Source organism: Dasypus novemcinctus, chromosome 9 (genome assembly GCF_030445035.2).
Source record: "Dasypus novemcinctus isolate mDasNov1 chromosome 9, mDasNov1.1.hap2, whole genome shotgun sequence".
In the NCBI taxonomy this organism is placed as follows: Eukaryota; Metazoa; Chordata; class Mammalia; order Cingulata; family Dasypodidae; genus Dasypus; species Dasypus novemcinctus.
In genome coordinates, this window is record NC_080681.1 from 79,688,760 (window position 1) to 79,706,512 (window position 17,753).

The 17,753-nt window shown below is 40.9% G+C and overlaps 1 protein-coding gene across 1 annotated transcript in view; it reads right to left on the reverse strand.

Annotated features, from left to right (window-relative positions):
- Positions 1-17,753, reverse strand: part of LOC101435536 (protein zyg-11 homolog B) — a 308,603-nt gene that overhangs the window by 248,089 nt on the left and 42,761 nt on the right. The window contains exon 2 of the mRNA XM_058303573.2: positions 15,307-15,472. Coding sequence (XP_058159556.1) covers positions 15,307-15,472 — 166 coding nt within the window. The remainder of the gene's footprint in view (positions 1-15,306; positions 15,473-17,753) is intronic.

The following is a 17,753-nucleotide window of genomic DNA, read 5'->3' on the forward strand; positions in this document are numbered from 1 at the left end:
CAGGCAGCACTGGGATCCTGAACCCCAGATCCTTGTACAGGTTTCTGGTGCCAAGGTGGGATGTAAAGACTCCATTCTTCAAGATCCAGGGATGTGTGTCAATTGCTGATCACTGCTTTTGATCACTACTTTAGATCATTGCCAGCCTCTTCTTGGGCAGACATTCCCCCCCCCCCCCCCCATATCAGGCAAAAAAGGCAAATGAGTCTTACAGTACCCTTAGTTTTTCCTCAAAACTAAGGAAAACAGTTAAGGGCTGCATTTATGGGCAAGTATTGATTCAAGAAGCAGCAGCTTCAAAAAGCCATAGAAGAAGCTCCTGGTGCCCTTGCTGGCCCATCCCTCAACTTCACCAAAGGTAAATAAAGAGCCAGTCACCACTCTCCTTGTGAAACCCTGGCTTTGTTCCAGTTGGGAGAGACTGATTTAGAAAACTTTCCAGCTCACCTTTTGCCAGAATTTGTCCTCCAAGCTGAAACAGCTTACACAGACTAGAGCAAAGGCATAGTTGCTTAAAGTGCTATAAATAGCACCTAAAAGAGGGAGAAAGTCTCTTTCAAGAGAGTAAACAGGGAAGTCCTAAGACCACTAGAAAGCAAAGCCCAGGGCAAGACACAAGCTCAAAAAAGACAGGGAGGACCTTGCACTTTGTGTTTGACTTGAGCTGACCTTCAGAGCCCAACTCTGAAGAACAGCACTGGCCAATGCACAGTCAATTCGTGAGACTGAAAAACATTTTTTTGCATTGGTTTGTTTTGTATTGTTAGCTCCTAGCATTCAAGGAAATCTCTCTCCTAATATTAATACCAGCTAGATACAAAATCAAGAAACAAACAGCTCTGGGACTAACTCCCAGAGTTAACACTTCAAAATATTAAGATATACAGATTGCAAGACAAAAAAAGAAATAGGAAATCATGGCCTAACCAAAGGGAGAGGATAAAAATCCAAAAAATCGTCAACAAAATCAGACACAGTGGATATATTGGACAAGTACTTTAAAAAGATGATCCTCAATATGCTCAAGAAGATGAAGGAAAATATAGAGAAAAAAACAAAGGATATCAGAAAAACAAGGAAAGAACAATATGAGAATCTCAATAAAGAAACAAAAATTTTAAAAAGAAACCCAACAGAATTAATGGAATTGAAGACCACAATAAATGAAATGAAAAATTCCCAGGAAGGTTTCAATAGCAGATTGGAGCTAGCAGAAAAAGTATAAGTGATCTAAAAAACAAGTCAATTCTAGCCAATGATTACACACTTTGGATAGACTATATGGTATGTGAATACATCTCAAGAAAACTGCTTTTTCAAAAAAGTCAATTGAAATGATTCAAGCTAAGGAATAGAAAGGGAAAAAAAATTATAAAAAGCAAAAATAGCTTAAGAGACATGTAGGACACAATGAAGCATACCAATATACATGCTGTGGGAGTGACAAAAGGAAAAGAAAGGGGCAGAAGGAATATTCAAAGAAATTTAGCAAAAGATATGACTATGCATAATCAAGAAGACAGAAGACACTAAACAAGATTAAAGAAAAATATGCCCAGTCACACAGTAGTCAAACTGTCAAATGTAAAAGACAGGGAGAGAATTCTGAAAGCTCCAAGAGAAAAGCAATGTGTTATGGGAGTCCCATTAAGACCATGTGCCGGGAAGCAGATGTGGCTCAAGTGATAAGGCCTCCGCCTACCATATGGGAGGACCCAGATTCAATCCCTAGGGCCTTCTGGTGAAAAAGAAGAAGAGAAAGCGCGCCTGCACTGCGAGCCAGTGCCTGCATGGAAGCCAAGTGCCCACGTGGCGAGCCGAGTGCCCACACAGTGAACCAAGTGCCCATGTGGGTACCCACACAGCAAGGTGAGTGCCTGCGTGGTGAGCTGAGTGACCACGTGAGTGCCCATATGGTGAGCTAGTGTCCGCACAGCGAGCCAGTGCCCACATGGTGGGCCAATTGCCTATGCGGTGAGTCAGTGCCCACACAAGTGAGTCACACAGCAAGACGATCACACAACAAAAGAGAGACTAAGGGGAGAGTCAAGGTGAAGTGCAGCAGAGACCAGGAACTGAGGTGGCGCAATTGACAGGGAACCCCTCTCCACATCAGAAGTCCCCAGCATCGAATCCTGGTGAATCCTAGAGGAGAAAGACGAGAAAAGAGGACAAAAAGAGAAACAGATACCGAAGTTCACACAGTGAATAGATACAGACAGCAAAAATGGCAGGGTGGGGGAGGCAAGTGGAAGAAATAAATGAAAAACTTTTTTAAAAAAGAACAAGTGCCAATCTCTCCTCAGAAACCACAGAGGCAAGAAGACAATGGGATGAAATACTTTTTAAAAAACAGCTGAGAAAAAACAATTGCTACCCAAGAACTTTATATTCACATTTTTTCAAAAATGAGGAAGAAATTACAACATTCCAGGAAAAAAAAAAAAAAGTAGAGGGAGTTTCATTACCACTAGACCTAAAGCAAGGCTAAAGGGAGCTCTTCAGGCTGAATGGAAAGGATGTCAGGCAGTGGACTGAAGTGACATAAAAAAATAAAACACTGCCAGTGACAGTAACCATTTGAGTAATTATAAAAGTCATTACTATTATATTGTAATTTTTGGTATGTAATGCCACTTCTTACTTCTTACAGGTGCTAAAATACAAATGCATAAAAAGTAACGATTAATCTATGGTTTTGGACATATAAGGTACAAAGATATATATGTAACCAGTACAAAAAATGGTGGTAGGGAAGAGAGGTAAAGGAACAGTGTATATGTATGATATTGAGGTTTAACTGGTATAAAAATATGATTAGTTATAGATTTAGGATGTTAAATTTAACCCCACTGTAACCACAAAGAAAATATATGAAAAATATATTCAGAAAATAGTAATGAGAATGGACTAAAAATGGCACACTACAAAAAAATGATATAAATATGAAAGTAGGCATTAAAAAACTAAGGGTCAAAAGATATGGCTTACAAAGATAAAATAGAAAAATGGCAAAACAGTCCTGCATTAAGAATAGTTACTTTAAATGCAAATGGATTAAACTCTCCAGCCAAAAGGCAAAGACAGACAAAATGGATAAAAAAGCATGACTCAACTACATGTTGTTTACCAGAGACTCACTCAAAGCATGGAAAAAAATTTACCATGCAAGTAGTAACCGAAAGAGAGCTGATGTAGCTGTATCAGTAGCACATAAAATAGACTTTAAAGCAAAAAAACAGTATGAAGGACAAAGGAGGTCATTATATACTGATAGGGGTTCAATTCAACAAATAGACAAAACAATTATAAATATATGTACATCTAACAACAGCACAGCCCCAAAATATAAGCAACAAATACTGACAGATTTGAAGGGAGAAACAGACAGCTCTATATAAACAGTATGAGACTTTAATACACTACATTCAATAATGGATAGGCATCTAAAGAGAAGATCAATACAGCAAGAGAAGACATGAACAATACTCTAAACCAATTCGAGGTAATATATACCTACAGAACAGTTCATCCAAAGTAGTAGAATACACATCCTTCTCTAATACACATGGATCATTCTCCAGGATAAAACATGTCTCGATAAATTAAAAAACACTGAAATCATACAATGTGTCTTCTCTGACCACAATGGAATAAAGCTATAAATCAACAGCAGATGGAGAAATGGAAAATTCACAAATATGTGGAAATTAAACAATGTACTCTTACACAACCTATGGGTCAAAGGAAAAATCACAAGGGAAATTAGAAATATCTTGAGGCAAATCAAAATGCAAACAAAACATACAGAAACTTATGGGATGCACCAAAGGCAGTTATGGAAGGAAATTTATAGCTCTGGAAGCTTACATTAAAAAAGAAGAAAGCAGAAGCGGATTTGGCTGAACTGATAAGAGTGTCCCCTACCATATAGGAGGAGTTTCAGGGTTCAAACCCAGGGCCTTCTGGCCCACATGTAGGGCTGATGCACACAAAGAGTGCCGTGCCATGTAGGGGATTCCCCCGCATAGGGGAGCCCCACGAGCAAGGAGTGCGCCCCTCAAGGAGAGCTGCCCCACATGGGAAAAAAAAAAAGTGCAGCCTGCTCAGGAGAGGCACCGCACACATGGAAGGCTCATGCAGGAAGATGATGCAACAAAAAGAGACACAGATATTCCCAGTGCTACACACAAGAACACACAGTGAATGGACACAGAGAGCAGACAATGGGGGGGGGGAGGGGAGAAGAGAAAAAATAAAAATCTTTAAAAAAAAAAAAAGAAAGATCTCACATCAGACAGAGACCTAACCTCAAAATTAGAGGGTCCAACAGAAAAAGAGCAAATTAAACCCAAAGTGAACAGAAGGAAGGAAATAAAGATTAGAGCAGAGATAAATGAACTAGAGAATAAAAAGAATACAGAGTATCAACAAAATCAAAAGTTGGTTCTTTGAAAATATCAATAAAATTGACAAACTTTAGCTAGACTGGCAAAAAAAAAAAAGAGATCATAAATTCTTAAAATCAGAAATGAAAAGGGAGACATTACTACTGATGCAAAAGAAATAAAGATGACTATAAAAGGATACTATAGGGAAGCGGATGTGGCTCAAGGGATAGGACTCCTGCCTACCATACGGGGGGACTTGGGTTCGATCCCTGAGGCCTCCCAGTGAAAAAGAAGAGAAAGCATGCCTGCACAGTGAGCCAGTGCCTGTGTGGCAAATCAATGCAAGTGAGTCATGCAGCAAGATGATAACACAACAAAAGAGAGACGAAGGGGAGAGTCAAGGTGACGCACAGCAGAAACCAGGAACTGAGGTGGCACAGCTAACAGGGAACCTCTCTCTGTATCAGAAGTCCCCAGAACTGAATCCTGGTAAATCCTAGAGGAGAAAAAATGAGAAGATCAAAAAGAGAAATAGATAGAGAAGATCACACAGAGAATAGATACAGACAGCAAAAACAGCAGGGTGGGAGGGGAAGGGAGGGAAATTTTTAAAAAGACAACACTATAAACAACTATACGCCAACATATGAGATATCCTAGGTGAACTGGACAAATTCCTAAAAACATGCAAACTATATACATACTAACTAAAGAAAAACAGAAGATCTCAAAAAGCAGTAAATAGTAAACAGAATGAATTAGTTACAAAAGACCTCCCACCAAAGAATAGCCCAGGACCAGATAGCTTTACAGATGAACTATATCTACAATCCAAGAAGAATTAACACCATTCCTGCTCAAACTCTTCAAAAAACTGAAAGAAGGGAGCAATCCATAACTCATTTTACAAGTCCAACATCACCCTCATATCAAACAAAGCCAGATAAAGATATCATAAGAAAAGAAAATTACTGACCATTATCTCTTATGAATATAGATGCAAAAATCCTCAACAAAATACTAGCAAACCAAATCCAACACCACATTAAAGGAATTATACACCATGACAAAAAGAGATTTAACCCAAGTATGCAAGGGTGGTTAAACAAAAGAAAACCAATGTAATATATCAAATGAAAAGAGGAAAGAAAAACACATGATCATCTCAACTGATGCAGTGAGATAATCAAATGCAGAGAAGTGATTTGACAAAATCCAGCATCCCTTCTTGATAAAAACATTTAAAACACTAGGAGTAGAAGGAAACTGCCTCAACGTAATATATGAAAAACCCACAGCTAAGATTATACTCAATGGTGAAAGAGTAAAAAAAAGAGTGAAAGCTTTCTCTCTAAGATCAAGTACAAAACAAGGATGCCTACATGATGGTTTGAATCTTTTGTGGACTCCAGAAAATTATGTTCTTAAATTGGCCCATGTCTGTGGGTATGGGACCCTTTTGACTGAATTGGATTCAGCTAGGAGCCTTTGATTGGACTGCATCAGTAAGGCATGAACCAGGGTGGGGGAATGAACAAACCACTGTCTGCCTGGACTCAAAGGGGCATGGAAGGAAGAGATTGAAGGGGAAATGACATCAAGAGGAAAACCATGGAAGCTGAGATCTGGAATTAAGACATCTCCTCAGGCCAAGAGAGGAACCCCACTCATGAAAGGTGGCCTCGGTAAGTAGTTGAAGAGGGTGGATATCCCCACCCGATGTTTAGGGAGAGTTTTGCCTCCCCAGGGTACGGAGAGGGTGGAGGACGTTCCCCATGGATTAGGGAAGGCCAGATTGCCAACTCGTTGCTCTGAGATGTTTGGGCCTGTATGCCAAAGTTTAGGGGGGATGTTGTCTTCATGTCACCATACTAGGGGGAATAAGACTGTAACTCAAAGATTGAGTAAAGTGTGGCAATCACCCCAACACCCTTGGAGGGTGAGGTCTGAAGCTTGGTCACCACCCAGGTGCTTGATGAGGGTGGAACCAAGAAAATGGCCATTGGGCAAGCCTGTGGAAAGGGTGGGTCCCCATGTGGCCCCAGGGAGAAGAAACCATCATCTTGAAAATGACTCTCAGACTTTGAAATCAAATGGATGATGCTCTGTAGGTTTACTGAACTGTAGAGGACCCATGACTCGTGTTTCCCTCCCAGTTTCTTTTTATGGTAATGGAAATGTTTATCCTTTGTCTGTTCATTTGTGTACTGGAAGCAGATAAATTGTTTTCAGAGTTCTGCAGCCAGACAAGACTTTGCCCCAAGACAAACTGTATTTCTTTAAATTGATTGTGATATGATTTTATACTTTCATTGTTACTGATTTAAGGTTTTTTGAATATTGCAATGTCTTTGGAATTTAGAGAGTGGAGTATAGGAATTTAGAGGGTGGAGTATAGCAGTTTGGCATTATTTATGAATACCAAAAATAGATATTGGATTATGTTTGTAAACTGGTATATTCCTCTGGGCATATTAGATTATAAACATTGGATTCAGAGGTTTCACTTTTACTTGATTAAATAATGATTAGGGCTTTGACTGACCTCAACATTTTTTGTCATCTACATATCTTTTTTAAAAAAAGACAAATAAATGAATGAATATACTAACTTGAAAAAAAAAAGTTAATGCCAATAGGGGATGCACTTCCAGGAAGATGGCAGATTAGAAAGACACAGGACTCTCTTTTCTCCCAGAAAAATAGGTAGAGCACAGGCAGAAATGGCCTGGAAAAAAATATCGTAGGGTTTAGGACACCAAGGGAAGGCTGGACACCACCCAGAAGAGAGAGGGACACAGGAAAAAAGTCTTGATGGAAAGAGTGAATAGAAGCTGCAACTACAGGTACCAGTACCCTTTCCCCACCTTACAATGCAGATAATTTTGAATTCTCAGGCCTCAGGCTGGTGGCAACAAATAGAGGGGGCCGGAGGGATCCATCTACCAAGGAAACAGGAGAGAAAGGGAGGCATCCAAAGGCTGTTGCTTTTTTTTGACTAACAAATTGGGTCTGCTGTGTCCCACAAGCACTTCCAGGCCAGGTGGGACAGCACCATTATTTGCCTTGGGAGCCAGCACAGGATTAAGGAGATCCAACCCTTTCAAACTCCCTCACTACTGAGCTGGACTGGTTGTAGAAGACGAAGAGGGGAGTAGAATGATTTCCCACCCAAGAAAACGGAGGGGGCAGCAAGCAAAGGCTGGAGAACAGCCTCTAAGAAAGTTTGAATTGCAAGGCTCTGAATAGCCTCCAGGGGGGATCATACTGTCAAACTGATCCAGTCCCTGTTGCAATGAACACACACTCACCAGGCTTTGAACTGAGAGGCTTTGAAGAGCAACGTCTACTGGCCAATCAAGGAAGTGCATGGGAGGGAAATAAAGTAAATAGATGAGAGGCTTTTCTGGCCTTTACAGATTCCCTCTGCAAGGCCTTCAGAAGCAGGTCTGTACCCCATTACTGGATCAAGGGCCAAGATTTCAGCAACTAACTGGGACAATCCTAAAGACCGAGAACAGGTTGAACCACAGCCTCCTGTCACTAAATCCCTACAAAAGAGAGAAATTGAGCACCAGAGTAAGCTCGTCATCATAATCAGATGCCTAAATGTCAGCCAAAAATTACAAGGCACACTGAGAAAATGTAAGAAATGGCCCAAGCAAAGGAATATATCAAAGCCCAAGATGAGACACAGGATTTGAGACAACTAATTAATGAGATTCACACAAATTTTCAAAATCAAATTAATGAGCTGTAAGACAACATAGCTAAAGAGGTAAAGGACACCAAGAAGACACTTAGCAAACACAAAGAATTTGGAAACCTGAATAGAAAAATAACAAACCTTATGGGAATGAAAGACAAAACTGGTGAGATCAAAAACAAATTAGGGAGCTGAGGTGGCGCAAAGAGAGTAATCGCCTCTCTCCCACTTCGGCAGATCGCAGGATCGGTTCCTTGAGCTGCCTAAAGAGAATACAAACAGACACACAAAAGCACACAGCAAATGGAATGGAATGGGGTGGGATGGGAGAAATTAATAGAAAATAAATCTTTAAAAAATAAAATAAAATAAATCAGCACTTTAAAAAAGAATTTCTGCTGGGAAGCGGACTTGGCCCAATGGATAGGGCATCCGTCTACCACATGGGAGGTCCGCGGTTCAAACCCTGGGCCTCCTTGACCCATGTGGAGCTGGCCCATGCGTAGTGCTGATGAGCGCAAGGAATGCCGTGCCACTCAGGGGTGTCCCCCACGTAGGGGAGTCCCACGTGCAAGGAGTACGCCAAGTAAGGAGAGCCACCCAGTGCAAAAGAAAGTTCAGCCTGCCCAAGAATGGTGCCGCACACACAGAGAGCTGACACAACAAGATGACACAACAAAAAGAAACACAGATTCCCATGCCCCCGACAACAGAAGCGGACAAAGACGACGCAGCAAATAGACACAGAGAACAGACAACCGGGGCCGGGGGGTGGGGAGGGAAGGGGAGAGAAATAAACAAATACATCTTAAAAAAAAATAACACAAATTAAGGGAAGCAGGCATGGCTAAAGCAGTTGGGTGTCTTCCCACCACATGGGAGGTCCCAGGTTTGGTTCCCAGTGTTTCCTAAAGAAGGTGAGCAGACAGCAAGCTGACGCAACAAGATGATACAATGAAATGACACAACAAGGAGACACAATAAGAAAACACAATGAGAGATACAAGAAGCAAGGAGCAGAGGTGGATCAAGCAACTGGGCGTCTCCTCTGACATGGGAGGTCAGGGGTTCAGTTCCCAGTGCCTCCTGAAAAAAAAAAAGACAATGAGCAGACAGAGCACACAATGAACAGACACAGAGAAGAGACAGTGAGTGCAAACAACAAGGGGCAGAAATAAATAAAAATCTTAAAAAGAAAAAATTAAAATGCGGAGTAGTTGTAGCTCCATGGTTGAGTGCCTGCTTCCCATGTACAAGGTCCTGGGTTCAATGCCTGGTACCTCATAAAAATTTTTTTTAAAAAATAACAAATTAGGCGGCAGACTTGGCCCAGTGGTTAGGGTGTCCATCTACCACATGGGAGGTCTGTGGTTCAAGCCCCGGGCCTCCTTGACCTGTGTGGAGTTGGCCCATGGGCAGTGCTGATGCGCACAAGGAGTGCCGTGCCACACAGGGGTGTCTCCCACATAGGGGAGCCCCAGGTGCAAGGAGTGTGCCCTGTAGGGAGAACCGCCCAGCGCGAAAGGAAGTGCAGCCTGCCCGGGAACGGCGCCGCACACACGGAGAGCTGACACAACAAGATGACGCAACAAAAAAAGAAACACAGATTCCCATGCCACTGGCAACAACAGAAGTGGACAAAGAAGACGCAGCAAATAGACACAGAGAACAGATAACCGGGGTGGGGGTGAAGGGGAGAGAAATAAATAAACAAATCTTTTAAAAAAACACAACAAATTAGAGGCATATAACAGCGACACAAAATGATAGAAAAAAGAACAGCTGAAACTAAAGAGAGAGAAAAGAATAGAAAAAAATGGAGCAGGGGTTCAGGGAGTTGACAAAGCACAACAACATACATGCCATGGGAATTCCAGAAGAGGAGAAGAGAAGAGAAGGGAAAAGGGGCAGAAAGAGTAGCTGAGGAAATAATGGCTGAAAATTTCCCAACTTTCATGGAAGAAATGAATTTTTACATGTCCAAGAAGTACAGCTTACACCAATCAGAATAAATCCAGAGACATACTCTAAGACACATACTACTCAGAATGTCAAATGTCAAAGATAAAGAGAAAATTCTGAGAGCAGCAAGGGAGAAGCAAACCATCATACAAGTGATGCCCACTAAGACTTGGTGCGGATTTCAAATCAGAAACCATGGAGGCAAGAAGACAGTGGTATGATACAGTTAGGATACTGAAAAAGAAAAATTGCCAGGTAAGAATTTTTTATCCAGCAAAATTGTCCTTCAAATATGAAGGTGAGTTTAAAATATTCATAAATAAACAATCCACCTTTGCAAGAAGTACTAAAGGGAGCCTTACATCCTGAAAGAAAATGACAGGAGAGAGAGGCTTAGAGGAGAGTACAGAAGAATAGCAAAAAGGATAACCAAAAGAGTAAAAAGACAAATATAAGACATGACATATGAAAACCAAAGATTAAAATGGTGGAAATAAATAATAGAGTAAATATCATTGAATGTGAATGGATTAAACTCCCCAATCAAAAGATATTATACGCTGACAGAATCGATTAAGAAAACATGAACCATCCATATGTTACCTACAAGAGACTCACCTTAGACCAAGGGCTACAAATCGGCTGACAGTAAAAAGTTGGAAAAAGATACTCTAAGGAAACAATAACTAAAAAGTATAGGCGTAGCCATACTAATACCAGACAAAACAGACTTTAAATACAAAAAAAGTTATGAGATACAAAAGTCACTATATATTAATAAAAGAGACAATCCACCAGGAAGAAATGACGGCCAAAAAATATCTACGCACCTAATCAGCATGCACCAAAATACATTAGGCAAACTCTGACAAAACTGAAGGGAGAAACAGACATCTCTACAATAATAGTTGAAGACTTCCACATACCACACATGTCGATAGAACAACTAGACAAAAGATCAACAAAGAAACAGAAAAACTGAACAATATGAAAAACAAGCAAGACCTAACAGACATACACAGAATGCTGCACCCCAATCAGCAGGTTATATATTCTTCTCAAGTGCTGGTGGATCTTTCTCCACGATAGACCATATGTTGGGTCACAAAACACCTCTCAATAATTTTAAAAAGACTGAAATTATACAAAGCGCCTTCTCAGATCATAATGGAATGAAACCAGAAATCAATAAAAGACAGGAAAGGGGAAAACTCACAGATGTGTGGACGCTAGACATCATACTTCTAAATAATCAGTGGGTCAAAGAAGAAACTGTAAGTGAAATTAGTGAATATATTAAGACAAATGAAAACATGAACACAGCTTATCAAAACTTAGGAATACAGCAAAGGCAGTGCTGACAGGATACTTTCAAACCTTAAGCACATATATTAAAAAAGAAGAAAGAGCTAAAATCAAATCTCTTCTTCTAGCATCCTTTCTTGATAAAAACACTTCAAAAGATAGGAATAGGGAAGCAAATTTAGCTCAACTGATAGAGCATCTTTCTACCATATACAGGAGGTCCAGGGTTCAAACCCAGGGTCTCCTGACCCGTGTGATGAGCTGGCTCACGCTCAGTGCTGATGAATTGCAAGGAGTGCTGTGTCACGCAGGGGTGGTATAGGGGAGCCCCACGTGCAAGGAGTGCACTCTGCAAGGACAGCCACCCCGCGCGAAGAAAAGCGCAGCCTGTCCAGGAGTGGCGCCGCACACATGGAGAGCTGATGCAGCAAGAAGACGCAACAAAAAGATTCCCAGTGCCACTGACAAGAATGCAAATGGACACAGAAGAATACACAGTGAATGGACACAGAGAGCAGGCAAATGGGGGGGAGGGAGAGAAATAAATAAAAAATAAATCTTAAAAAAAAAAGAAAGATAGGAATAGAAGGAAAATTCCTCAACATGATAAAGGGGATATAGTTAAAAAACCCACAGCCAACGTTGTATTCAGTAGGGAAAGTTTAAAAGCTTTCCCTCTAAGATCAGGAACAAGACAAGGATGCCCCATGTCACCACTGTTATTTAATATTGTCTTAGAAGTACTAGCTAGAACAAAATTAGACAAGAAAAAAAAAGGGCATCCAAATAGGAAAAGAGGAAGTAAAACTCTATTTGCAGATGACATGATCCTATATTTAGAAAATTCTGAAATGTCTACCACAAAGCTTCCTGAACAAATAAACAAGTTCAGCAAAGTGGCAAGATACAAGATCAACACACAAAAATCAGTTAACATTTCTGTACACTAGTATTGAACAATCTGAGGAGGAAATCGGGGGGGGGCGGATTCCATTTAAAATACAAACAAAGAGACTCAAATACCTAGGAATCAATTTAACCAAAGAAGTATAGGACTTACATTGAGAAAACTATAAAACAATACTAAAAGAAATCAATGAAGACCTACCAAATGGAAAAACATACTGTGTTCATGGATTGGAAGACTAAATATCATGAGGATGTCAATCCTGCCCAAACTTATTTATAGATACAATGCAACCTTAATCAAAATTCAAACAGCCTACATTACAGAAATAGAAAAGGAAATTACTGAAATTATTTAGAAGGAAAAGTGCACCCAAATAGCCAAAGCATTCTAAAAAAGAAGAGTGATGTGGGAGAACTTCCACTGCCTGACCTTGAAACATACTACAAAAGCTACAGTGACTAAGAGCATGATATTGGCATAAAGACAGACAGACTGATCAGTGGAATAGAACTGAGAGTCCAGAAATAAACCCTCACCTCTATGGCCAACTGGTTTTCAACAAACCTACCAAATCCACGTAACAGGGACAAAACAGTCTCTTTAGGGGAGCAGATGTGGTTCAAGCAATTAAGCATCTGCTTCCAACATGGGAAGTCCCAAGTTTGGCTCCCGGGCCTCCCAAAAAACAAACAAACAAACAAAGAACAACAACAAGCAAACAAACAAAAAAACCAACTCAGGGTTGCTGACGTGGCTTAGGGGCTGAGTGCCAGTTTCCCACATACAAGGTCCTGGATTCAATCTGCAGCACTGGTACCTTAAAAACAACAACAACAACAACAACAACAACAAAAAACAGTCTCTTCAACAAATAGTGCTGGGAGAACTGGATAGCCATAACCAAAATGAAAGAGGACCCCTATCTCACTCCCTATAAAATAATCAACTCAAAATGGATCAAAGATCTAAAAGCCAGGACCATAAAACTAGTAGAAGAAAATGTAGGGAAACATCTTCAAGATCTTAGGGGAGGTGGTGGTTTCTTAGTAAAGCACAAGCAACAAAAGAAAAAAATTTATAAATGGGAGCTCTTCAAAATTAAACACTTTTGTACCTCAAAGAACTTTGTCAAAAGGGTGAAAAGGCAGCTGACTCAATGGGAGAAAATATTTGGAAATCACATATCTGATAGGGTTTAATATCCATGATATATAAAGAGATGCTACAAGTAAACAACAAAAGACAAAATAGGAAGCAGATCTAGCTCAATGGTTGAGAACCAGCCTCCCACATGAGATCCAAAGTTCAACATCCTTATTTAAAATAAAATAAAATAAAATAAAAAGCAAATGATCCAATTAAAAATGAGGAAAAGACTTGGGTAGACAATTGTCCAAAGAAGAAATACAAATGGCTAAAAAAACCCACAAAAAAATGTTCACCATCACTAGCAATTAGGGAAATACAAACCAAAGCTACACTGAGATATCATTTCACACCTATCAGAATAGCCACTATTACAAAGACAGGAAGTCAGATATAGATATATCATGTGACCTGGCAATACTGCAATTAGATATACTAGGTACATACTTCTAGAAGATCTGAGAGCAGTGACACGAACAGACATATGCACACCAATGTTCATAAAAGCATTAAGACACGATTGCCAATTGCCAGAAGGTAGAAACTCAGGTAGCCATCAACTGATGAATGATACTGTGCTATATACAAACAATGGAATATTATGTAGCTATGAGAAGAAATGAAATCATGACGCATATGACAGCACAGATGAAACTGGAGGACATTATGTTGCGTGAAGCAAGCCAGACACTAAAGGACAAATACTGTATGACTGTGCTATTACAAACTAAATATATTGCGAATACTCATGGAGTTAACAATTAGAATATGGGTTGCCAGAAAATAGAATAAGGTTAGAGAATGGAAAGCTGAGGGTGCAGAATTGGTAAAAAGGTTGTTATTAATATTTGGAAATGAACAGAACAGGTGAAATCACAACATAGTGTTTGTAACTAGTAGTGCTATTATATTGGTATGACGTTGTTGAAAGGGAGAGCCTAAACTTGTGTATAATACCAGAAAGAGGGAAACGGACTTTGGTCCAGTGGTTAGGGCGTCCGTCTACCACATGGAAGGCCCGCGGTTCAAGCCCCGGGCCTCCTTGACCCGTGTGGAGCTGGCCCATGCGCAGTGCTGATGCGCGTAAGGAGTGCCGTGCCACGCAGGGGTGTCCCCCGTGTAGGGGAGCCCCACGCGCAAGGAGTGCACCCCATAAGGAGAGCCGCCCAGCGCGGAGGGAGCCTGCCGAGGAATGGTGCCGCCCACACTTCCCGTGGGGCTGATGACAACAGAAGCGGACAAAGAAACAAGACGCAGCAAAAAGACACAGAGAACAGACAACCGGGGAGGGGAGGGGAGGGGAATTAAATAAATAAAAATAAATCTTTAAAAAAAAAAAAATACCAGAAAGAAAGCTAAAAAATGTCACATGGGACTATATAGCACAGTAAAACCTCATGTGAAATATGAATATGGTAATACTGTATGTATAAGACTGTTTTTCTATGAAACTGAACAAATGTATGTTAACATATGTTAATATCAGACGAAAAAAAAGAGCCACAAAAAACCATTACATTAAGTGAAAGAAACAAAGCACAAATTACATATTGTACAATTTCGTTTATATAAAATGTAAATATAAATCAATTTATAAAGATTGAATTAGATTAGTGGTTATTTAGGCTGGGGAAGGAGAGAAGGATTGAGAGGTGGATTGTAAGGTGTGTGGAGTTTTTCTTTTTGGAGTACTGGAATTGTTCTAAAATTTTTTGTAGTGATGAATGGGCAACTCTGTGATTATACTAAAAGCCACTGATTGTACACTTTGGATAGATTGTATGCTATGGGACTATATCTCAAAAAAAATGCTTTTAAAAATCTAATGCCAATTAATATTAATTTGCACAAACATTTTGTTTCATTTTCTTTATTTTGTTATTTACCATGAAAAGCCATGGTCTGAAGCAGTCGATCAGCCACCTCCTGTGGGAATACTCCAGGTTCCTGCAGACACAATGTTCCATCTTGTCTCGCTGAACAGAATTTCTCAAGGTGAGTAGTCAGGAAATTCAAGCAGATATCAAGTAAGGAATAGGGAGATGCCTCCTCCTTAAATACCAGGAAAGAAAAGAAAGGAAACACAAAAAGTAAAAAAGTTAGTTTCTAGAAAAGCAGAGAACAAACCATTCATTTTACTTCTTAATGTATTATCTACCATATGTCAGAGGCACAGCAGATTAGTCATTCTAAATCACCACCCATTCTAAAGGACTCAATCAGTTTGACAAAATTCTAAAGACTGGAGGGCCAGCAAGATGGTGGCGGAGTAAGCAGCTCCTAGAGTCAGCTCCTGCTACAGGGCAGTTAGTAAACACCCAGAGCTATCTGGAGCTAGCTGAAGCACCTTTTTGGGGGCTCCAGGACACCAGAAGAGCATCCTGCCACATCCTTGAAGGAATGGAAGGAGGAGACTGCCCATCTGCAGAGAAGATTCGTAAATAGAGTGTTCCACACCACAGAGGCCAGTGCCCATCCTCCACTGGAGGCACAAGCTGCCTTAGGAGCTGTCCCGCAGTTGTAATTGAAAGCTCCCCTTCCCCAAAAAAAGGGGGAGGGAAGAGACAGTTGGGCACCACTCGGCTACTGGTAAGTAAATTCAGCGAACTAAAGTATAATCCTAAGAACAGCTAAAGTTTGAGCCTGGCCAAGTCAGAAATAAGCTGGTAGCCGCCATCTTAACTCTGCACCTGGCACAAGCGGAAGCGGAACGGATTGAAAATCACAGTACTAGAGGGGACCGGCTTCCTTCCATCCAGATCAGATTGCAGCTCTAGCCAAAGTCCCAGCCCCACCTCCAGCAGGGAGGAAGCTGCGTGGACCTGCACCAGCCTCTCTGGGAAATTACCAGACAAGTCATGGAGGCTGGTGACTATTCTACTCTGGTTGTGCAAGCCAACCCAGGAGCTATTCTATGCCTGGAATTGGAAGCTCTGTTTCCCAAAAACAGGGGAAGAGGAAAAGGTTGGCTGCTGATTTCGGCTACTGATTGATAGACTCGGCTGGCTAGGCAATAACCCTAGGAACACCTGGTCTGTGAATCTGTCCAAGTAGGAAGGAGGTCGGTGGCCGCCATTTTGACCCCACCCCCAGCATGAAGCCGTGTTGACTGAAAATCACAGTGATGGTAGGAACCTGTTTCTTTCACCCAGATTGGCCTGCAGCCCTAACCTAGGCTTCAGCCCCACCTCTGGCAGGGAGGAGGCTGACGGGCCCTGCACCAGCCTACCCAGGTAACTGCAGGTACCTTTGGCTGGCACAGACTGAATAATAAGAAGTCTACCGGGGCAACTGTGGTCATCTTGGACCCGTAATGCATAGATTGCTGCCCACACTGGCAGCTCCATCCATGCCCCAGGCAGGGGAGAAAGGGACATGAAGCTTCATCAGTCTCTCTGGGCAATTACAGTCTAGGCCTGCACAACTTGAATTATTCCATGCAACTATGACTCTGTCCCTATCTCTAGGAAAGGAGAAAGTTGGGAGAAGCTTCATCGGTCCCTGGGGCAATGAGGGTAGCTTGAGCCTCTACAGCTTATAGCACCAGCTACATCCTTGGCTCCTACTGCACAACCAGCAAGGGAGAAAGGGCAGGAAGCCCTAAACTAAAGAGAAAAACTGCACCCAGAATAAATATTCTAGTAAGCCAGATGCGAAGACACCAACAAAAAATTACAATCCACACCAAGAAACAGGAAGCTATGGCCCAGTTAAAGGAACAAGATAAGCTTCCAAGTGACATAAAGGAGTTGAGACCACTCATCATAGACGGTCAAACAAATCTCCTTAATAAATTCAATGAGATGGCTAAAGAGATAAAGATATTAAGAAGAGACTGAGCACAAAGAAGAATGTGAAAGCATACACAGAAAAATAGCAGATCTCATGGGAATGAAAGGTGCAATAAATGAAGTTTTAAAAACACTGGAATCATATAACAGCAGATTTGAGGAGGCAGAAGAAAGGATTGGTGAGCTTGAAGAAATCGCCTCTGAAAGCGAACAAATAAAAGAACAGAAGAAGAAATAAATGGAAAATGTTGAACAAGGTCCCAGGGAACTAAATGACAGCAAAAAGTGTGCAAACATATGTGTCATTGGTGTCCCAGAAGGAGAAGAGATGGGAAAAGTGGCAGAAGGAATATTTGAAGAAATAATGATAGAACATTTCCCAACTCTATTGAAGGACATAGATATACATGTCCAAGAAGAACGTACTCCCATCTGAAAAAATCCAAATACACCAACTCTGAGACATATATTCATCAGAATGTCAAATGCCAAAGGCAAAGAGAGAATTCTGAGAACAGCATGAGAAAAGCAATGTATAACAT